This window comes from Poecilia mexicana, unplaced genomic scaffold (genome assembly GCF_051168715.1).
Source record: "Poecilia mexicana isolate PSO_F unplaced genomic scaffold, ASM5116871v1 scaffold_15, whole genome shotgun sequence".
In the NCBI taxonomy this organism is placed as follows: Eukaryota; Metazoa; Chordata; class Actinopteri; order Cyprinodontiformes; family Poeciliidae; genus Poecilia; species Poecilia mexicana.
Genome location: NW_028263384.1, coordinates 23,416,775 through 23,439,986, shown reverse-complemented (window position 1 = coordinate 23,439,986; position 23,212 = coordinate 23,416,775). Strand labels below are relative to the sequence as shown.

The 23,212-nt window shown below is 41.6% G+C and overlaps 1 protein-coding gene across 1 annotated transcript; it reads left to right on the top strand.

The window, feature by feature from the left end:
- The first annotated feature begins 11,441 nt into the window (after window positions 1-11,441).
- On the top strand, window positions 11,442-23,094 carry LOC106929419 (calpain-1 catalytic subunit-like). Its single transcript, XM_088012924.1, has 23 exons — window positions 11,442-11,588; window positions 13,063-13,090; window positions 14,573-14,819; window positions 16,206-16,275; window positions 16,357-16,475; window positions 16,588-16,721; window positions 16,823-16,991; window positions 17,071-17,154; window positions 17,235-17,320; window positions 17,878-17,952; window positions 18,719-18,879; window positions 19,978-20,147; window positions 20,260-20,271; window positions 20,543-20,754; window positions 20,858-20,897; window positions 20,997-21,062; window positions 21,222-21,279; window positions 21,429-21,493; window positions 21,634-21,702; window positions 21,778-21,856; window positions 21,947-22,060; window positions 22,182-22,240; window positions 22,316-23,094. Exons 3-23 carry the CDS (start codon window positions 14,574-14,576, stop codon window positions 22,340-22,342), a joined length of 2,115 nt encoding a protein of 704 aa, XP_087869050.1. The 5' UTR covers window positions 11,442-11,588; window positions 13,063-13,090; window position 14,573; the 3' UTR covers window positions 22,343-23,094.
- Window positions 23,095-23,212: the final 118 nt, after the last annotated feature.

Genomic DNA, 23,212 nt, shown 5'->3' with positions numbered 1-23,212 from the left:
AAAACACAGTTTGTGAGTTCATGTTTTATCTGCCTTTATTTGTTTCCATCACATTTGCATAAAATCTATGCAAATGATTTTTTGCAAAATCATTTGCTCATTCCTCAGAGACAGAACAAGCAGCTGCTTCTCAATTCACTCTAAAAATGGCTGACTGGAAACCTTCATAAAAGAAAAGGAGTATATATTGTGTGCAAACTCTTATTTATGAAGTCTGAATTTCAGTATCTCAGTTTTAGAAACAAATGTGAAACTGGAAGAGGACAGAGTGGAATATATTTCAGATTTCACTCTGAAATTTCACTCTGAAATCTGAAAAAGCAATGATTAAAGCATTGTCACTTGACAAAGCAGGTGCTTCTCTGGTCTGTCACAGTGAAGAAAGAGATGATCCAGACAGAAAGTTTTCGACTTATCCGTCTCTGTATACACTCTGAGCCTCACCTATGGACTCACTGGGGGAAATAAATGTCCCTTATGGCCTGGGAGAACCTCGGGATCCAAATTAACCAGAGGGTATCTTGGTTAGGAATGACTGCTACCCTGATGATAACAGTTTTAGATATAAATTATTTATCAGTGTTTTGAAAAGAGCTGGCACCCTGTCTGGGGGTGTACACCACTCCCTCCCTGCTCTCTGTTGGGACAGCTGCCAAACCCACCGTGATTCCAGACAGATAAGGTCGAAAAGAGGGCAATCTGTCTGGTATCAATATCAAGCAAATAATAGTTCACAAAGACAGTTAATAGGAAAACAATTCTTTGTGGAAGGAGAAATCTCAAAATGGATTCACCTGATGAAACTAATCACATTCCACGTAGATCAAAGTTAATCTTTGGTCTCCCTTCAAAATCCTTCTATAGGTATAAAACTCAAAGGCATCATTTAGCCTCTGTGTGACCTGTTTTGCTTAGAGCAAATAAGTCTGGGGAGATGTATTCAGTCTTTGAAGCCATGAAAGAGGTTTGGGTGAGCTGGAACCACAAGAGGAACTGAAAGGGGGGAACCTAAATGAAAAACTTGTTTCAGCTGTGCACAAATTCAAAACAAAAGGTGGCTTTATGAATCAAAACAAAGATGATCAAACTAAAAAGAAACAATACAGAAGCTGAAGCAAAGATACAATAAATGAGCAAAGCAACCTGACAGAGAACCTGTTGAAGCAACAGAAATAAAGATGAACAGCAGGCCCGATCTGAGGGCGGGTTAGCTGCCTGTCTAAAGCAAACAGAAAAATAAATTAAAGCTCCGCGGAGCCTCAAGCGGCCCTCGCAGCCAAGCGCCGCTCAAGCCTAGCCACCGCGGATGTTCCAGCACCGCCTCCCCCCAGCCACCGCCTCCCCTCAGCACCACCTCCCCCCAGCCACTGCCTCCCCTCAGCACCATGTCACCCCAGCCACCGCCTACCCCCAGCCACTTCCTTGCTCTCACGGAGCTGCCAAACCCGCCCTGAAGATAGTCACCCTGTCATGTTCGACATTGCTCCCAGACAATGCACAAAAATCTGGTGTAGATCAGCTAATATCGCAAGGAGACACAGGTGTTTGATTAACCTTGGTGCGCAGTGGAGTCAAATCGCAATTAAACTCTATTGGGCTCCTTAGAGGTTCACAAGTGTCACTCATACAATGTCTGGTGCAAATCGGATGATGCGTTTGTGAATACGAGACGAACGTATGCATATTACGAGGGACAGCCATTTTGCCACGCCCCCACGGGTCAGTAGAGTACATCATCAATGAGTTCATCATCAATAAGTTCATCATCATTTCATTTTATGTCAGTCAGGACAGGATGAAACCCATAAGAATTAGAGAGAAAAAGTAAGACATACAGTAGAAAAAACAGGTGACTTCCTGTCGGAAGTGGGCGGGGCTAATGTTATGTCATCAATCGACCACCTAACTGTCATGATGGCTGGTCTATAATGACACATAGAAAGTCTGATGCAGCTGTGACCTGGCATTAGGAAGTAATTTCACATTCATGTTTCATGATGTATATTCAAAGTTTGGGACTTAGCCACGCCCCCACGGGTCAGTAGAGTTCATCACGGCAGAGTTCATCATCATTTCATTTCATGTCAGCCTGCACAGGATGAAACCCATAAGAATTAGAGAGTAAAAGTAAGACATACAATTGAAGAAAGAGGTTAGTTCCTGTCGGAAGTGGGCGGGGCTAGGGTGATGTCATCAATCGACCACCTAACTATGATGAAGGCTGGTCTATAATGAGACATAGGAAGTCTGATGCAGCTGTGACCTTCTATGTGGAAGTTATTGCATCTTGATGTTTCATGGCGAATAGTCAAAGTTTGGGACTTAGCCACGCCCACATGCTTTGACATAGAAAAATTCCTACGATAACTTTTCATCTTTAATGTCTCAAGTCTCTGCTGACTGAGTTTGAAGTCTCTATCTCAAAAGCTGCAGGAGGAGATAGATCAGATGCGATGTCTATGAAAAAGAGGAAATGGCTGATTTTGATCCAAAATGGCCGACTTCCTGTTGGGTTTGCACCATGGCTCCAAGAGACTTTTTTGTAGGTCCTGATATGATACACATGTGTACCAAGTTTCATAATTCTAGGTTAAAGCATGGCTTGGGGCTGATCATTTAAAAATTTCTAGGGGGCGCTGTAGAGAAATTAGGCCACGCCCATCAACGACTGTTATGGATTCCTGTTCGGGGATGGATAAGGATGCATCCTAGTGAGTTTGGTGCAGCTGGGCTGAACGATGTGGAATCTAGAGCCAAACGTATGGCGGCGGCGTTACCTCTGCTTCGCCGCGGTCCCACGGCCACGCCCTCTACAGAAGACTCTTGGCGCTTTAAAGCAAGTGAGACTAACATGTTATCTGTCATCCAACACAGAATCATGTTGATTAGGTGCAGTGAGCCAGAAAGGCAGCTTTCCATGGAAAAAAAAGCACTTCCTGTTCTGAGGGGGCGGGGCTTAGATGACGTCAGACTATGACAACATAGGATCGTAGGGGACCCTACCAGGATCACTCATGTCAAGTTTGGTGCAGCTGGCCTCAAAATTGTGGAATCCACAGCCAAACGTAAGGACACGGCGTTTAGGGTCACTTCGCCACGCCGCCACGCCCACCTGCTGGATTCAAATGAGCTTGGCTTGGAATCCTCAACACACCAACATGTTTTCTGTCTGTGGACACAGTTTCACCTCGATTAGGTCAAAGGGGTCAGATAGCGACCGTTCAGCGTAAAAAATGACACTTCCTGTTCTCAGGGGGCGTGGCCTAAGTGACGTCATCATTTGACCGTTGGGTATTGTAGAGCATCCCATGATGATCAATCACTGAAAGTTTGGTGCTTCTATGAGTTTTTTTCAAAGAGTTATAACAGTTTGATGTTTCATGGCGAATCTGTGACCTTTGACCCCCGGAAAGACCCCTTCAGCAAGCCCGAAAACGCAAACCTACGATAACTTTGGATCGGCCATGCCTTTTGAACGATCTGACCGAGTTTCAAGCCGATCGATCGAAATCCCTAGGTCAAGTTCGATCAAATGCGAACCCTGTAAACGCCCAAAATCGGGTCAAAATCGGAACTTTAATCCAAAATGGCCGACAATCTGTGATACTTGCACTATGACATTAATTGTAAATTCAGAGTGTTTTGGGGAGCTGTACAAGTGTACCAAGTTTCAAGTCTCTACGATAAAGTAAGTGAATAGGAAAGGGTCTTTTGAAAGTTGCTAGGTGGCGCCCTTGAGCCGTTTCTTTTGCGATTTTTTCAACGACCATAAAATACGAAATTTTTCACCGGGCTCTATGCCCCCGCCACGTTTGGTGAGTTTTTGAATATGATAAAGCCCCCAAAAAGCCCCCTAAAAAGGGTGGCAGAATCGTAATAATAATTAAAGCTCCGCGGAGCCTCAAGCGGCCCTCGCAGCTAGCGCTGCTCCGGCCTATAGCCACCGCGGGGGTACCAGCACCGCCCCCCGCCCGCCACCGCCGACGCTCGCGCGCCCTCATCCACGCTATCCGCTTTTACGGCTTCGGCAGAGCTCCCTGGCGATGAACCAAAAATCTGGAGCACATCGGGCCATGTAGAGAGGAGATACAGCTGTTTGATTAACCTAGGGGGCGCAGTGGAGTCAAATCACAATTAAACTCTATTGGGCTCCTTAGAGGTTCACAAGTGTCACTCATACAATGTCTGGTGCAAATCGGATGATGCGTTTGTGAATACGAGACGAACGTATGCATATTACGAGGGACAGCCATTTTGCCACGCCCCCACGGGTCAGTAGAGTTCATCATCAATGAGTTCATCATCAATAAGTTCATCATCATTTCATTTTATGTCAGTCTGCACAGGATGAAACCCATAAGAATTAGAGAGAAAAAGTAAGACATACAGTAGAAAAAACAGGTGACTTCCTGTCGGAAGTGGGCGGGGCTAATGTTATGTCATCAATCGACCACCTAACTGTCATGATGGCTGGTCTATAATGACACATAGAAAGTCTGATGCATCTGTGACCTGGCATTAGGAAGTAATTTCACATTCATGTTTCATGATGTATAATCAAAGTTTGGGACTTAGCCACGCCCCCACGGGTCAGTAGAGTTCATCACGGCAGAGTTCATCATCATTTCATTTCATGTCAGTCTGCACAGGATGAAACCCATAAGAATTAGAGAGAAAAAGTAAGACATACAGTAGAAAAAACAGGTCACTTCCTGTCGGAAGTGGGCGGGGCAAGGGTGATGTCATCAATCGACCACATAACTGTGATGAGGGCTTATCTATAATGAGACATAGAAAGTCTGATGCAGCTCTGACCTGGCATTTGGAAGTTATTTCACATTCATGTTTCATGGTGTATAGTCAAAGTTTGGGACTTAGCCACGCCCCCACGGGTCAGTAGAGTTCATCATGGGAGAGTTCATCATCATGTCATTTCATGTCAGCCTGCACAGGATGAAACCCATAAGAATTAGAGAGTAAAAGTAAGACATACAATTGAAGAAAGAGGTTACTTCCTGTCGGAAGTGGGCGGGGCTAGGGTGATGTCATCAATCGACCACCTAACTATGATGAAGGCTGGTCTATAATGAGACATAGAAAGTCTGATGCAGCTGTGACCTGGCATTTGGAAGTTATTTCACATTCATGTTTCATGCTGTATAGTCAAAGTTTGGGACTTAGCCACGCCCCCACGGGTCAGTCGAGTTCATCATGGGAGAGTTCATCATCATGTAATTTCATGTCAGCCTGCACAGGATGAATCCCATATGATTTAGAGAGTAAAAGTAAGACATACAATAGAAAAAACAGGTGATTTCCTGTCGGAAGTGGGCGGGGTTAAGGTGATGTCATCAACTGACCATCTCAATGTGATGAGGGGTGGTCTGTAGTCAGATATAGGAAGTCTGATGCAGCTGTGACCTTCTATGTGGAAGTTATTGTATCTTGATGTTTCATGGCGAATAGTCAAAGTTTGGGACTTAGCCACGCCCACATGCTTTGACATAGAAAAATTCCTACGATAACTTTTCATCTTTAATGTCTCAAGTCTCTGCTGACTGAGTTTGAAGTCTCTATCTCAAAAGCTGCAGGAGGAGATAGATCAGATGCGATGTCTATGAAAAAGAGGAAATGGCTGATTTTGATCCAAAATGGCCGACTTCCTGTTGGGTTTGCACCATGGCTCCAAGAGACTTTTTTGTAGGTCCTGACATGATACACATGTGTACCAAGTTTCATAATTCTAGGTTAAAGAATGGCTTGGGGCTGATCATTTAAAAAATTCTAGGGGGCGCTGTAGAGAAATTAGGCCACGCCCATCAACGACTGTTATGGATTCCTGTTCGGGGATGGATAAGGATGCATCCTAGTGAGTTTGGTGCAGCTGGGCTGAACGATGTGGAATCTAGAGCCAAACGTATGGCGGCGGCGTTACCTCTGCTTCGCCGCGGTCCCACGGCCACGCCCTCTACAGAAGACTCTTGGCGCTTTAAAGCAAGTGACACTAACATGTTATCTGTCATCCAACACAGAATCATGTTGATTAGGTGCAGTGAGCCAGAAAGGCAGCTTTCCATGGAAAAAAAAGCACTTCCTGTTCTGAGGGGCGGGGCTTAGATGACGTCAGACTATGACAACATAGGTTCGTAGGGGACCCTACCAGGATCACTCATGTCAAGTTTGGTGCAGCTGGCCTCAAAATTGTGGAATCCACAGCCAAACGTAAGGACACGGCGTTTAGGGTCACTTCGCCACGCCGCCACGCCCACCTGCTGGATTCAAATGAGCTTGGCTTGGAATCCTCAACACACCAACATGTTTTCTGTCTGTGGACACAGTTTCACCTCGATTAGGTCAAAGGGGTCAGATAGCGACCGTTCAGCGTAAAAAATGACACTTCCTGTTCTCAGGGGGCGTGGCCTAAGTGACGTCATCATTTGACCGTTGGGTATTGTAGAGCATCCCATGATGATCAATCACTGAAAGTTTGGTGCTTCTATGAGTTTTTTTCAAAGAGTTATAACAGTTTGATGTTTCATGGCGAATTGGTGACCTTTGACCCCCGGAAAGACCCCTTCAGCAAGCCCGAAAACACAAACGTACGATAACTTTGGATCGGCCATGCCTTTTGAACGATCTGACCGAGTTTGAAGCCGATCGATCGAAATCCCTAGGACAAGTTCGATCAAATGCGAACCCTGCAAACGCCCAAAATCGGTTCAAAATCGGAACTTTAATCCAAAATGGCCGACAATCTGTGATACTTGCACTATGACATTAATTGTAAATTCAGAGTGTTTTGGGGAGCTCTACAAGTGTACCAAATTTCAAGTCTCTACGATAAAGTAAGTGAATAGGAAAGGGTCTTTTGAAAGTTGCTAGGTGGCGCCCTTGAGCCGTTTCTTGTGCGATTTTTCTGAGGACCTTAAAATACGTAATTTTCACACAGACCTGACGCGTCCGCCAAGTTTGGTGAGTTTTTGAATATGATAAAGCCCCCTAAAAGCCAATTTATTTGGCGGAAGCATAATAATAATAATAATAATAAGAATAATAAACAGCGCGATTACAATAGGCCTTCGCAGCGCTTAGCTGCTCGGGCCTAATTAAAGCTCCGCGGAGCCTCAAGCGGCCCTCGCAGCCAAGCGCCGCTCGAGCCTATAGCCACCGCGGATGTTCCAGCACCGCCTCCCGCCGGCCACCGCCGACGCTCGCGCGCCGTCCTCCACGCGATCCGCTTCGATGTCTTCGGCAGCGTTCACTGGCCATGCACCCAAAATCTGGAGCAGATTGGGCCATGTGGCAAGGAGATATAGCTTTTTGATTAACCTAGGGGGCGCAGTGGAGTCAAATTGCAATTAAACTGTATTGGGCTCCTCAGAGGTTCACAAGTTTCACTCATAAAAAGTCTGGTGCAAATAGGATGATGCGTTTGTGAATAAGAGACGATTGTATGCATATGGCGAGGGACAGCCATTTTGCCACGCCCCCACGGGTCAGTAGAGTACATCATCAATGAGTTCATCATCAATAAGTTCATCATCATTTCATTTTATGTCAGTCAGGACAGGATGAAACCCATAAGAATTAGAGAGTAAAAGTAAGACATACAGTATAAAAAACAGGTGACTTCCTGTCGGAAGTGGGCGGGGCTAAGGTGATGTCATCAATCGACCACCTAACTATGATGAAGGCTGGTCTATAATGAGACATAGAAAGTCTGATGCAGCTGTGACCTGGCATTTGGAAGTTATTTCACATTCATGTTTCATGCTGTATAGTCAAAGTTTGGGACTTAGCCACGCCCCCACGGGTCAGTCGAGTTCATCATGGGAGAGTTCATCATCATATCATGTCATGTCAGCCTACACCGGATGAAACCCATATGACTTAGAGAGTAAAAGTAAGACATACAATAGAAAAAACAGGTGACTTCCTGTCGGAAGTGGGCGGGGTTAAGGTGATGTCATCAACTGACCATCTCAATGTGATGAGGGGTGGTCTGTAGTCAGATATAGGAAGTCTGATGCAGCTGTGACCTTCTATGTGGAAGTTATTGCATCTTGATGTTTCATGGCGAATAGTCAAAGTTTGGGACTTAGCCACGCCCACATGCTTTGACATAGAAAAATTCCTACGATAACTTTTCATCTTTAATGTCTCAAGTCTCTGCTGACTGAGTTTGAAGTCTCTATCTCAAAAGCTGCAGGAGGAGATAGATCAGATGCGATGTCTATGAAAAAGAGGAAATGGCGGATTTTGATCCAAAATGGCCGACTTCCTGTTGGGTTTGCACCATGGCTCCAAGAGACTTTTTTGTAGGTCCTGTCATTATACACATGTGTACCAAGTTTCATAATTCTAGGTTAAAGCATGGCTTGGGGCAGCTTATTTAAAAAATTCTAGGGGGCGCTGTAGAGAAATTAGGCCACGCCCATCAACGACTGTTATGGATTCCTGTTCGGGGATGGATAAGGATGCATCCTAGTGAGTTTGGTGCAGCTGGGCTGAACAATGTGGAATCTAGAGCCAAACGTATGGCGGCGGCGTTCCCTCTGCTTCGCCGCGCTGCCACGGCCACGCCCTCTACTGAAAACTCTTGGCGCTTTAAAGCAAGTGAGAGCAACATGTTATCTGTCATCCAACACATAATCATCTTGATTAGGTTAAGAGAGCCAAAGATGGAGCTTTACAAGTCAAAAAAAGGTACTTCCTGTTCTGAGGGGGCGGGGCTTAGATTACGTCAGACTATGACAACATAGGATCGTAGGGGACCCTACCAGGATCACTCATGTCAAGTTTGGTGCAGCTGGCCTCAAAATTGTGGAATCCACAGCCAAACGTAAGGACACGGCGTTTAGGGTCACTTCGCCACGCCGCCACGCCCACCTGCTGGATTCAAATGAGCTTGGCTTGGAATCCTCAACACACCAACATGTTTTCTGTCTGTGGACACAGTTTCACCTCGATTAGGTCAAAGGGGTCAGATAGCGACCGTTCAGCGTAAAAAATGACACTTCCTGTTCTCAGGGGGCGTGGCCTAAGTGACGTCATCATTTGACCGTTGGGTATTGTAGAGCATCCCATGATGATCAATCACTGAAAGTTTGGTGCTTCTATGAGTTTTTTTCAAAAAGTTATAACAGTTTGATGTTTCATGGCGAATCGGTGACCTTTGACCCCCGGAAAGACCCCTTCAGCAAGCCCGAAAACGCAAACCTACGATAACTTTGGATCGGCCATGCCTTTTGAACGATCTGACCGAGTTTCAAGCCGATCGATCGAAATCCCTAGGACAAGTTCGATCAAATGCGAACCCTGCAAACGCCCAAAATCGGGTCAAAATCGGAGCTTCAATCCAAAATGGCCGACAATCTGTGATACTTGCACTATGACATTAATTGTAAATTCTGAGTGTTTTGGGGAGCTCTACAAGTGTACCAAATTTCAAGTCTCTACGATAAAGTAAGTGAATAGGAAAGGGTCCTTTGAAATTTGCCAGGTGGCGCCCTTGAGCCGTTTCTTGTGCGATTTTTCTGGGGACCTTAAAATACGTAAATTTTACACGGGCTCTATGCCCCCGCCACGTTTGGTGAGTTTTTGAATATGATAAAGCCCCCAAAAAGCCAATTCATTTGGCGGAAGAACTATAATAATAATAATAATAATAATAAGAAACAGCAAGGTTTCAATAGGCTCTCGCAGCGCTTAGCTGCTCGGGCCTAATAAGAAACAGTACAGGAACAATAGGCTCTCGCAGCGCTTAGCTGCTCGGGCCTAAATAAACCAATCACCTATAAAAAAAAGGACAGAAAAATTGCAAAAATACCAAACCTTAAAAAAGGTAGGCTTGGTTATTTTACAAATAGCAGATTCATAAAATAAATGGCTGCTATTCTTGGAGGCATGCTTCCTGTCTACTCTCACGACAAGTCTCAGCAGTTTAAATAAACATCAGATGTAAAGATTTTATTTATCTCATGACAAGACAGCCTGATGAAGTTGATGATTTTTAACCTTTGCTGCTGTTTATCACACTTTATATCTCAGTTGATAAAAACCTGATTCGGTCTGCAGTAGTGAGCTGAACCGTTTTCTGAATTGAAAAAAGTTTGTATTCAACTGCAGAAAATGTATCTGCTATACTAAAGCTAGTAGCCAAAGCCATCTAAAAACTTGCATCTGCAAAATGTTTAGCGGGGCTCAATACAAATCAATGTCACACCTGTCAGATTGTATTTGTTGAACATTTAGAAAACCATGTATCACTTTCATTTAATGTTACAAATTTGATGAGCTGCTACATAAAATCTCAACATCACTGAAATTTGTAGTTGTAATGTGTGAAAATATGGAAAATTTCAAAGAGTGAGATTATTTTTGCAAGGCACTGCATATGTAGGGCAGGACGGGGCTGTACACACAGTAAAACTCTCCCCCTAGAGGCGCTGTTACAAAATGTTGGCGCGTACAGTACATTTCCAAACAGATGCCACAGAATGACAAGGTATTGTCATTCAGCAGTTTAGTACCTGACATTGAGGTGATCGAGGCTCTGAAAATTAATTCCCACATACATTCCCTGTAAAACTTTGACTGAACCTGTGTAATTTTGGAAAAGAGAAAGAGTTAACGTCAGATTTCATTTGCAATATTTTTAAACCCACATAATCCTAAACCAATATCACCTTCTTTCTACCTCACAACTATGTGCTATTTTGTGATTTATACCACTGAAATAAAATGAAGTTTGTGGCCCTAACAAAATGTGCAGCAATAAAAATGATTTTCTATCTGTATCCATTAGAAATAGTTCAACCTTAGTAAGGATTCCTTGATTCTGTTCTTTTTAACTCTAGAATATATATTTTGTCAGTTCATAACATTATAGAGGTGCTTCTATGAGATGTTGTTAAGATATAAAATTAAGACTGAATTTTAAAATAACATTTTTCAGAAAAGTTCCTTTCAAAATGGTTTTCTAATTGATGTATAGTTGAGATAATCAATCTAAGTTGTATTTGGCGGTGCATACCTGTTGAAAGAATTTCTCTTAAGAAGGACAGGTTATTCTGACCAGGCACTCTTATGTAGGCCACAGAGAAATAGGACTGATTAAGCAAAAAGTGTGACACCCAACCCCACTCTCTGATCTCCAGTACTATCAAATGACTATCAAAACCTGGTGCATTTATAGTTTTCCAGCAGATGGTGAATGAGAAAATAATTTTGCCACCACGCATTAGCTTTGTTAGTAGTTTAAAATATCTACATGCTCATAGAATTACATCATACGTAGTTTATTTTCAACAGCGTCTCATATCTTTTCAAAATTCTCCTGGTTCATAATTTCGTTCTAGTCAGAGGGCATGGGTTTTGTCTTTGGCGCCCCCTAGCGGCCACTGTGCGGTACTGGCGGCGTGCAGTGTACCCTCCTTTGGAGGTGGGCTGGTCTGATCTGCAGTGAGCGCAGACTGAGAGGAGGGTGGACCACTCAGACTGTCCCCCTGTCACTGATTCACAGATAAGCACAATAACCGCTTTCTGTTTCATATTCTGGGTCCCTGAAGCCGTCTACTTAACCGGTGGTGAGTTGATCGCGTCGCTTTAGTGAACCACTTTATTTACACAGTGGGTGATTAACGGTGCCCGATGGGTTTCTTATGGTGCGGAGAGCTGGGTTTAATCTGCTGCACCTTGTCGCTCCGGTAAGAATAGACACGGAAGTGACAGCTGCGCAATGAGGTGGAAAGAATCAGTTCAGCTGACGATTTTAGCTGTAAGATCAAAGCAGCTTTCATCTATAATTGTGAGAATCTTTTGTGTAACATGCAGGCCGCTTACAGACAGGCCTGTATGTTCCTGCTGAACAGGTGCTGTAGAACAGTTCTGGTTCAAGCTGCAGGCCTCACTTAACGTGACTTTTTACAGCAGCTGAAAGAAAGAATCCACTGAGGATTTCATAAAGTGTTTAACATATTATATGGGCAGCATTATCAGTCACCTGACAGGGAGGTGGTTTGTTGTTTTTAGAATGTTGTTTAGGGTTAAAGTCCTGTGGATGATACCATCAGGATTGTTACTGCAGGGATCAGTTTTTTTTTTGTCCTTCCCCCATTATTGAAGAAAAACCAGACCCATTCAGAGCTCTGGTGTGATTTTAACAGAGGGGCATTCCTGCAGAGTCTCCACAGACGTGAGGGGCCTCCGTTTGGGGACTGGCCTCTTTTAACAATGCCCCCCTCTCCCCTGCTTTTTTATTTTTTTATTTTATCACAAGCATGGCTTCTTTTGGCTCCTAACACATCCTTCACTTCAATCATTTTTTTTTCTTCTTCCTGGGCCTTGCTGAACTATTCATAACACCTGAACATTTTCACATTTGGCACAGTCATAAAACTTAATGTACTGTACTTAGATTTTATGTAGGAGTGAATCATTATGGGGTGGAAGTAAAATAAAGCACGGCGTCCAAAAGTGTTACATGTATTTTAATGCAATCTCAAATGTTTTGGAGCCTCTACTTGTTTTCTGTGTTTAGCTCCTTTTCCCAGTCAACTCTGAAAGAAACCATCCCCACAGCGTGGTGCTGCCACCACCATGTTTTATGACAGGGATGTTGTTTTCAGGCTGATGTGCAGTATTATTAGCTTACTGCCAAAGAGCCAAAAAGTCTAGTTTTTGTCTTGTCTGAACACTTTCATTTAAACATTATATATTATTTTTTTGGTTGGTTTATCACTTAAAATCTCAATAAAATTCACCTTTTGTCAGTGATTTGCTGTGAATACTTGCGTAAAGAACCTCCCAACAGGTATGTTTTGCACAGACTCTGCTCATTAGGATTCATGTCAGGTAGAGCAGAGATACACTATAGTTCAAGTTTTCCCAGAAAGCAGCACAGCCGAATCGTTGTATTGATTATGTTAGGCTTTTGTAGCTTGTGGGGAAACTTTAATGTGAAAGAAGATCTTTAAAGTTAAAATATTTTTGGTCATTTGATTAATTTCCAGCTCTAAATCAATGCATAACCATTTCTCTCTGTTCCCTTCCTCTCCACAGTCCCTTTCAGCCTGTCCATAAAGAAAAGGTATCATATATACACGTCTTTTAGTATTTTTATTTTTACTTTGGGCTTTGGTGTGATTAAATTGTATTTAATAAGTGCATGCTTTTTGCTTGCTAATTATCCTCTGCTGGCTTCTACTTTTTATTGATTTCTAACTAATGCTTCCATGTCAGTTTTCTTTCTCTTGATATATGGCTATGGCTATATCTTAGCCACGTTTCAACTTAAAATGAAAGGTACTGTTACAAAAAGGTCTGAGTCTAATTACTGGAATCATTAGGTTTTTCTGAAAGCTAAATGCTCACAGCTACGAACATTTGCGCTTTACTTGCAACTTTTTGTGATAGAATAACACAAAGTAGTACACATTCACAAAGTGAACAGCTTTCAGTAATTTCCACTTACAAAAGTGCAGTGTGTGTTTATATTGAGCCTTCTGAATTGGTACTCTGTAGACCCACCTTTTGTTGCAATGACAGCTGCAAGTCTTTTAGGTTCAGCTTCTGGCGGCTTTGCACTTCTAGAGATGGAAATGCTTCCCTGTTCATCTTTGCCAAGTTGTTCAAGCTCAGCCAAATTCGACTTATGGCATCTGTGAATGTCAATTTTTAACCATGAATTCTTAATTGGATTTTGATTTAACGGTCCGGACTTTGACCGAACCATTCAAACACGCAGGTATGCTTTGATCTAAACCGCCTCTGTAGTTCTGGCTGTAGGTTTATCATTTTTTTGCTTAAAGAGGTTCCTTTCCAGTATGTTTACTGTGACTAAATTACACTCATGTGAAACTGTACTGGTTTTGTGACTTCAGAAGGCTTAGTTCCACTGGATTTTATTCACGGGTATCAGAGCAAAATGGGGCTGAATACACTCACAAAACACTTAAAAAAAATTTTTTTTCAGCTTTTCTCACTTTCAAATTTGACAGGAAAAAAGAGTAGGTGCATAAATTTGTGCAGGATTACTATTGTGAAATCTCCAGCTTTGGAAGTTTTTTTTTTTGTGTGTGTGTGTGTGTGTGTGTGTGTGTGTGTGTGTGTGTGCGCGCAACTCAAAGCTACAGTCCAGGGGTTTTGCAACTTCAGTCCTTGATTGTCCTTTGGATGCAAAAGTTGCAGGACAGTGACTCAAACAAATGGTTAATGATCAGGCATTTGCAAAACTTCCTGATATGCCAAAGATGTATTTCAGCCTTTTGATTCATGAGTGTTGGAGCAGGGATGCATCCAAAAGCTGCGGGACAGTGACACTCGTAGACTGGAGTTGCAAACCCACGCTTTAATCATTAATAAGTAAATGTGGAGAAGAAAAAAAAATCTAAGTGCTACAGCTTCTTTCAGATGCTTTTGCTATAAGCAGATTTTTGTATTTTCTTTTTCTAACCAGACTTATGCCACTGGATGAAGTGTTGTAACATTCAGACAAGACAAGACTGTTAAACTTGCTTCTATTTATAAATTGCACCCGCCTACGCGCTCCATATTTCTGTCCTGCACCCAGTATGTATTCGGTTGGTGGGATATCTGCAAGCATATACGCCAACAGGCTCCGGTCAGAGGGCATGGGTTCCAATGAGCAGGCCGTGCACTTTGCCAGCCAGGACTACGAGGCTCTGAAGCAGGAGTGTGTGGAGGCGGGCTGCCTGTTTGAGGACCCCTGCTTCCCCGCTGAGCCCCCATCTCTGGGCTTCAAAGAGCTTGCACCCTATTCATCTAAAACCAGAGATGTGGAGTGGATGAGACCCACGGTAAGAAAATATCAAGGGAAAATCTATGCTTTCCTGCTAGTTGGTATGATGACAGTGAGTGGAAAATAAACTGATATCACAGTATCTACAACTGTCAAACAGAAAATTAGCCAATAATTTTATCTATAATATAATCCAGGGGTGTCAAAATCCTTTTCATTTTGGGCCATATGAAGATCATAAATGTTTAACTAAGGGCCATTTGTGGCTGAATGCATTAATAAAACTATATATTAAACTGTTAAAATATTATAGCTTTCTCTGTATTCAATGAGTACCTCTTAAAATTAAATAACATTGAACATCAATTTGACACTGTACAAATAAAAAACGATTTGATTTGACTGATAAAATAATATTTAAGCACACCACTATTATCTCGAGGTTCTATTCATGAGGCTCTGTGTCTTGAGGGCCACATAAATAGCTATGACGGGCTGGATCAGGCCCGCGGTCCGTGTATTTGACACATGAGACATAATCTATTATATAAATCCATTCTAAAATGAGTTTGCAGTTCTAAACATCTTTTTGTTCATTACGTTTACTGCTTATTTACTGCTTCTTTTAATAATGAAAAAAGTCTTAACAGGCTGGTGAATACGTCAGACTATCTACTCTGGCTGCCAGCCTGCACTCCACTGCTTAAGAGGCTGCTTAAGTTGAAAATTGTGGTTTTAAAACAGTGATGAATGGGTCCATTATAGTTTACACACCATGTCTATCACTGCTTTTTTTTGTAATTAGAAAATTGCCAAATTTATTTTTCTGGTAAGTGAAGAAAGGAAGTTTTGTAGTCTTCTTTCAGCCAGGGGAATGGGAGTGTGCCGCAACACTTACAGAGTGTTAATAATCACTCTGTTAAGCCAGAGGAATTTTAAAATAATTATAAAAATAACTAATTAAGTTAGTAGGAAGAAGCTACATTAATTGAAAAAGTATATCTTAAAAAACAAAGTAACATAATAATTTAAAATAAAATAATAACTTTTTAATGTCTTCTTGTTACTGGTAAACAGTGCAGCCTGGGTAATAATTTCTAATTTTCCTCATTCCAGACCAGAGTTAGATCAGATTGATTCTTGTTTTGAATGCTTGTCATGTAATAATTCATGGACAGGAATTTGATTTTGACTGTTGCATGTAAGCAGGCATATCATGTCTCACTTTACATGTTGCAAACCTGGACAGAATCAGACTTGTAGGGACAGGCGCTTTGCCGACCTCTGCAGCTGTCGGCATCTCGGACCTCTCCCCTCTCTGACATTTGTTTACAGCTCCTCGATATTTACAGAGTTAAACCTCATGGGAGGGTGGCAGCCAGGAAAAGAGGTGATTTCTTTGAAAGAGTTTGATTGTCCTGACTCATTTCTGTTGTCTTTGTAGGAACTGACAGGGGACCCCCAGTTTATTGTGGGCGGAGCCACCAGAACGGACATCTGTCAGGGTGCTCTTGGTGAGTTATGAATTTGTTGTGAAAATAAGTTCAAAGAACAGATTCTGATGTGAGGTTCTGGCCTCTGATTTTCCCTTCCAGGCGACTGCTGGCTCTTGGCGGCCATTGCCTCTCTGACCCTGAATGAGAGGCTCCTTCATCGGGTTGTTCCACACGGCCAGTCCTTCCAAGACGACTACGCTGGAATCTTCCACTTTCAGGTTCTTTACTTACAATTTTCCACCCTTCCTTTTTTTTTCTTTTCTTTATTCCTATTCACGCCGACTCGACAGATGGATCTCTTTTTTTTTACTGCACTGCTTTGCATTGCAGTTCTGGCAGTTCGGCGAGTGGGTAGACGTTGTGATTGACGATCGATTGCCTGTCAAAGACGGAGAGCTCATGTTTGTCCATTCAGCTGAGGGCAATGAATTTTGGAGTGCACTCCTAGAGAAAGCTTATGCCAAGTAGGTTTTAAAAATTGCTTGCATTAGTTTGTTCAGAGGGATATTCTGAAGTGTTGCTGCTAAAAGCAATTAGTCTGAAGGGTTTTTCTATTTACCATCAGGCTAAATGGCTCTTATGAGGCTCTCTCTGGAGGAAGCACCACCGAGGGCTTTGAGGATTTCACAGGGGGGGTGTCTGAGATGTACGAGCTGCGTAAGGCTCCCAAAGATCTCTACAGGATAATCAGTAAAGCCTTGGAAAGGGGTTCCCTGCTGGGCTGCTCTATTGACGTAAGTGTCGTTTGTGCCTATTCATCTGGAACGGCAATTTAATTCTGCATTATAAATTTCTGCTCACATGTTGAAACAGATAACCAGTGCCTTCGACATGGAGGCTGTGACCTTCAAGAAGCTTGTGAAGGGCCACGCCTACTCCGTCACCGCATTGAAGGAGGTCTGTCTCTCTGCAACTCGGTCAGCACAAAGCATTAAAGTTGTGGTTTGACATTTCCTCACCTCTTTGCTGTGCGACAGGTCGATTACGCTGGCAACGCGGTGCGCCTTATCCGAATACGTAACCCCTGGGGCCAGGTGGAGTGGACTGGAGCCTGGAGTGACAAGTGAGTGTGGTCAAACTTACAGGTGCATATCAAGATGGGAATTTATTTCTGTACTTGAATTCAAAAAGTGAAAGCTGTATATCATGTAGATTCATTAAGCACACAGGGCGTATTTCGAGATGTGTGTTTTCCTTCTGCTGAACTTTCTATTCACATATTTGGAGACTGCACCCTGTGAATACCCATCTATCTTGATTATCGTCACTTATCGTCCTTGTAGAGGATATCGCTGATTGTCTGGTGGACATCTGTTATTATAGCATAATAGGCCATAAAATCACACTCTTCTACAGATTTTTCTTAGTTGTAATGCAATATTATAATTTTCTGAGAAACTGAATTTCAGGTTTTCATGAGCAGTAAGTCATAATCATCTAAGTTTAACAGTTGTAAAAGTTGAAATATGCCACTCTTTGCAGTAAATCTAATTATGAGTTTCACATTTAGAATTGAACCAGTTACATCAGTGATGTTCAGATTTATTGAGATGTACCTTTAAATTTTGTGAACATTTAGCTTTGGAGGGTTGTTTCTTATGTCATGTCTGCCATTCATAGTTCCAGTGAATGGGATGAAATCGACCCATCTGAAAGGGAAGACCTGCAAGTTAGCATGGAAGATGGAGAGTTTTGGTAAGATTTGCATCTTCACATACAACAAGAAGTTAAAAGGATTAATATACGTTTCTGTTTGGCAAACTGCTTGGTTTCATACAACTCCCTCCAGTGTCTCCTCTCATAAAGGTTTATAAAAAGCCTTAAAAGTTATTTCATGTTGCAATACTTTTTCTGGCACTGCAAAAGTCAGAAAAATAAAATCCTATTAATTTTGTACATATATTGAGAGGAGAAATGTGGCAGACACAGTGAGGGAAGACAGTTTTTCCTGTCCTGCTCTGGTTTTCTCTTAGTTTGCTGAAGGATTTCATGCTCACTAGTTAAGTACAATGGAGAACCTATGATGCTGTGGGCCCTGGATAACCTTGCTGGGCTGCATGTTATCAAGAACTCTTTAAAATATCAGGGCATTTGAGTAAAATCTCTAGGACTTCAAATTGAATAATGGCTTAGCTCCAGAGTACATTAAATCCAGTGCTGGAAACCCACTGCTCTGCAATTTTTAGGTGCATCCCTGCTCCAACACACTCCAGTAGCCAAACATTCCTCTTTCTGTATGATGAAAACTTGTGAAAAGATTTTGCTTCTCTATTGTCAAAATATAGGTTTGCATAGTTGTAACAGGACAAGTCAAAGAAGTGTGTCACTGGTGATTAACTTATTATTATTTTTTTTTTATATATGATTATTTCTTAATGTGATTCAAAATAAACTAATCTAACTTTTATTGAAATTATTTGCACAGTGCAACAATGTTTCTGTTGTTGTTTTTTTCATTCAGGATGTCCTTCAGTGATTTTTTGAGACAGTTTTCCCGGCTGGAAATCTGCAACTTGACTCCGGACGTCCTGAGTGAGGACAGCCTCAGTCACTGGAACACCATGAAGTTCTACGGCACATGGAGGAGAGGCAGCACCGCCGGGGGCTGCAGGAACCATCCCAGTGAGTCGGCAGCAAAAATCCAAAAACATGTAGCAGAATGGGTTCCTTCACAGTCATGAAGAGGCTGGTATCTGGTGTCATTTTCCTGATCCTGAAGGAAAAAAGAAAATTTAGTATGACCAAATTTTCCCAGACTTTTCCTTCAGTCTTCAATTTTTCTGAGGGACAAATGTCTACTGGTGCTTAATAAATGCAATGATTTCACATTAATATCTTTGAAATGTACATTTCTTATCTTTGATTTGCCCCATCACTTTCTGACTTTTCATTTATTGACTAAATGTGTACAAATCACAATCAAAAAAATGCCATTTTACTACCTTTGTAGTCTCTGAACAACTTTAAAAATGTGTTGATATAGGTTTATAAATCACTGAATGGGCATGAGCCAAAATTCTTGTCATGTATAACCCAGGATGAGCCTTTAAAGTCTTCACACACTGCTTTCCCAGAACTGGAATCAAGCAAGATGTGGCAGCATTTAGTTTTGCTCCTAAACTCTGGAACAAACTCCCTGAAAACCTGGCATATCCAGAGAAACTGTTGGTTCTTTTACATCAGGACCAATAAAAACATTTAGTTTACTGAAGCTTTTAATCAAAAAGTCCCAATAATGAACTGCTTGCCCAATCAGTGAAGACGGGCGATTAATGAGGTTGAACAGAACCTGTAGTTCTTAGACTGTGTCTAAAAGTCCTAATAAATTAATAACAAAAAAAAATTTTATTATTAAAAACAGCTTGGAATTCTGGAGGGAAATTTGTACTAACAAAGACACAAAATTAACAAACCTTTTCTTTAAAGAGTCTGCTTAGTCCAAGAGTTATAGAGTTTAAAATAGGGCCAATGTAAGTAGTTCCAGATGGAATAAAAGTAGTTGCTGTATACCACACTCTGAAAACCACAGGCCAGTGTCAGCATTGTGTTGTTTCAGTAACACTGAAAACTAATAATAATAAGAGATGCTCACTGTTCAAACTCCAGATTTCCATAAGAATTTTTTTTTTATAAATATGTAAAAGTGACTATGTGTAGAAACTCTACAATATGTGTAATTTTTAACAAAACTGGCTTGACATAAATGCTCCATGTCTGTAGACACATTTTGGATAAATCCTCAGTATAAGATCACATTGCTGGAGGAGGATGATGACCCAGAGGATGATGAAGTGGCGTGCAGTTTCCTTGTAGCCCTCATGCAGAAGGACCGGCGCAGATACCGACGCCATGGTCAGGACATGCACACCATCGGCTTTGCTGTCTATGAGGTGAGAGCCATGATGGAGTGCATGGATCCCCCTCTGTTCTCCTGTAGTTTATTAAAAATGCCTGCTGCCTCATGCCACCCATTAACAATCTTCCCTTCTGTTCCTTTTGCAGATTCCAGAGGAGGTAGGTGCAGGATCCCTTATTGAGAACCTTCTTACTTGGTACTCATTTAGCGATTTTCAAAATATATCTTCACATATGCAAGATGAAGAGTTTCTTTGAAAGGTCTGTGCTGGGATGACGTACATGAAACACCACAACAACAACCAAACTACTCACTAAAGCAACTCAAATCTTTTAAACACACCTGGCTGTAATCGGTGCATTGTTTTAAATTAATTGACATGGGAATATGAAAATCCATGTAAAGTCATTTGTCTCCTGCTGTCCTCAGCACAGAGGCTGCCAGAATGTGCACTTGAAGAAAAATTTCTTCTTGAGTAATTCTTCGTGCGCTCGATCTGAGACCTTCATCAACCTCCGTGAGGTGAGCACTCGGCTGCGGCTGCCGCCCGGGGAGTACCTCATCGTGCCCTCCACCTTCGAGCCTGGCAAAGAGGCCGACTTCGTTCTCAGGGTTTTCACCGAAAAGCAATCAGAGACAGAGTGTGTCTTTTTTTTTTATCTATTTTTTTTGTTGGTTTTTTTTTACATTTTCATCATTAGCAGAAAGTGGGAAGGGAAATCTCATATTTATTTTTTGTTGCAGGGAATTGGATGATGAAATATCTGCTGATTTTGGAGATGAGGTGTGCATCAAGGATGAATAGCTCAAACATTTTCTCTTTGGAACTAATTGTTTGAAGTATATAGATCTCTGACTTTTATGTTTACCTTTCGTCTTGCAGGAGGAAATAACAGAAGATGATATTGATGATTCGTTTAAGTCCATGTTTGCCCAACTAGCGGGAGAGGTAACCTGAAATTTAACGGAATGGTGTTGATAATTGTCTTGTTTTTCATTAATCTCAGGTGTAGAACCTTATTAAACAAAAAGCAGGATTTTAATGCAGTTGAAAAAAGAACATGGCTCTGGTACTGCTATTTTTTTTTCTTTCTTTGTGGTTATACAGGACATGGAAATCTCTATTCGTGAGCTCAGGACAATTCTCAACAGAGTGGTCACCCGACGTGAGTTTTCTGTTTAACCTCAGAGTAATTTTAATGTTCCTGTGGACCCTTATCAGTTTGTGTATAGCTTGTGCACCATTTTCCAGACTACTTACAAACTGCAGTGTGCCTATGGTTTATCAATAAAAATCACAATTTTGCTGTTTCAGACAAAGATCTAAAGACTGACGGCTTCAGCATAGAGTCATGCAGAACCATGGTCAACCTGATGGATGTATCCTTATGACCCTATTGCACAAAAATAAACTAGTTAACTCCAGTTCTGCTGGTTATATTTTTGGAAAATGCGTGCATTTGCCAGCATGATAAATTGCCTCGGTGTATCATTTGCTGCCTTAACACATACTTTGCCAGAAAGATGGCAGCGCTCGCCTGGGACTGGTAGAATTTCAGATCCTGTGGAACAAAATCCGAAAGTGGCTGGTGAGAATGAGAGAAATGGGGGTGTACTCTTAATCCCTGTGTTTTTATTCACATTTTTGCCTCTTTATTTCCCAGGTCACTTTCAGAGAGTTTGATCTTGACAAGTCAGGAGCCATGAGCTCATATGAGATGCGACTCGCTGTGGAAGCAGCAGGTCTAATGTCCACAGCTTTCTTGTTGACATTAATACTATCAAGAAACATAATGATTTCATATTTTAAACCTGTACCCTTTCTCTGCGCAGGCTTTAAACTGAATAATCGGTTGCACCAGATTCTGGTGGCGCGGTATGCAGAGAATGAACTGATTGACTTTGATAACTTCATCTGCTGCTTGGTCAAACTTGAAGCCATGTTCAGTGAGTAATTCTGCACTAAATATATCCAAACTTGAAATACCTCAGAGTTTTGCTCAATTGATTCATCTCAATATCAGGACTGTGGCACAACTTAACCTACTAAAAACTTCCAATTTAACAGGATCTTTCCAGCAGCTGGACAAGGAGGGATCAGGAGTTGCTGAGATAAATCTCACAGAGGTGAGTGATGTAAAAAAAAAAAAAAAATTTAAAACTTTAGTTGCATCTAACTTTTGTTTCTGATTCTTTTTTCAGTGGCTTTATCTGACCATGTGTGGATGAGAAGCCCTATAGTTTCAAGAGAAGCTGCAAAAATATAGTGCCTGCTGTTCTGAGGACCCCTCAGGCTGTGAAACACCCCACCTCAGTGCAAACACAACCTAACATAGAAGCTTTATAGGAAGGTGCAGGTGCACTAAAGCCACATGTGTCCTAGGCATATGTTTGAAGATATGCAATACCGCAGCAAAAAAAAAAAGAAAAAAAAAAGTCATGTAAATCAGTCATCTCCAGTCCTAGAAAATAGCAGCATGTGCCTTTGCATGATGCACCAGCTGGAATCTGCACCATAATTTGATATTTTTATTTACTAAGTTTATTTTAATATTATTACTGTCAAGTTATGTCCTAATTTTATGTCATTTATTGCTTACTAAAAGCTGCCCCACCATATTTTTCCTGTCAATATAATCATTTTTATTTTTTTTTAAATCAAAAATAATTACCTCAGAATTCCATCTGTAGCTCCTAACTCTCACCTCCAGGTGGCAGTAGAGTCCTAGTTAGTGCCAACTTTTCACTTTTATGTTAAGATAGTTCAGTATTTAAGTTGAAGAAACTTGTTTTGCACTGAAATTCCTGCTGAAGGAAGCCACCAGTGATGTCGTCTCACACTAAATCATATTTACTGTATGTGACATTAAACTAACATAATTTTTATGCAAGGGTTGCCTTGTTAACAGCAATTTTATGTGCCATTTTATGTCATGTTTTGTGAATGTATGTTGTGCCTTCAATAAATATTTACCCCAAAATGGTATTATAATCTGTGCTCTGACCCACTAAACTGCAGAGCAGCAGATGATCCTATGATATAAGTAAAGGTCATATTTGCTGTAAACATGAGGCCTCAGTAAAATGTCAAATATGTAA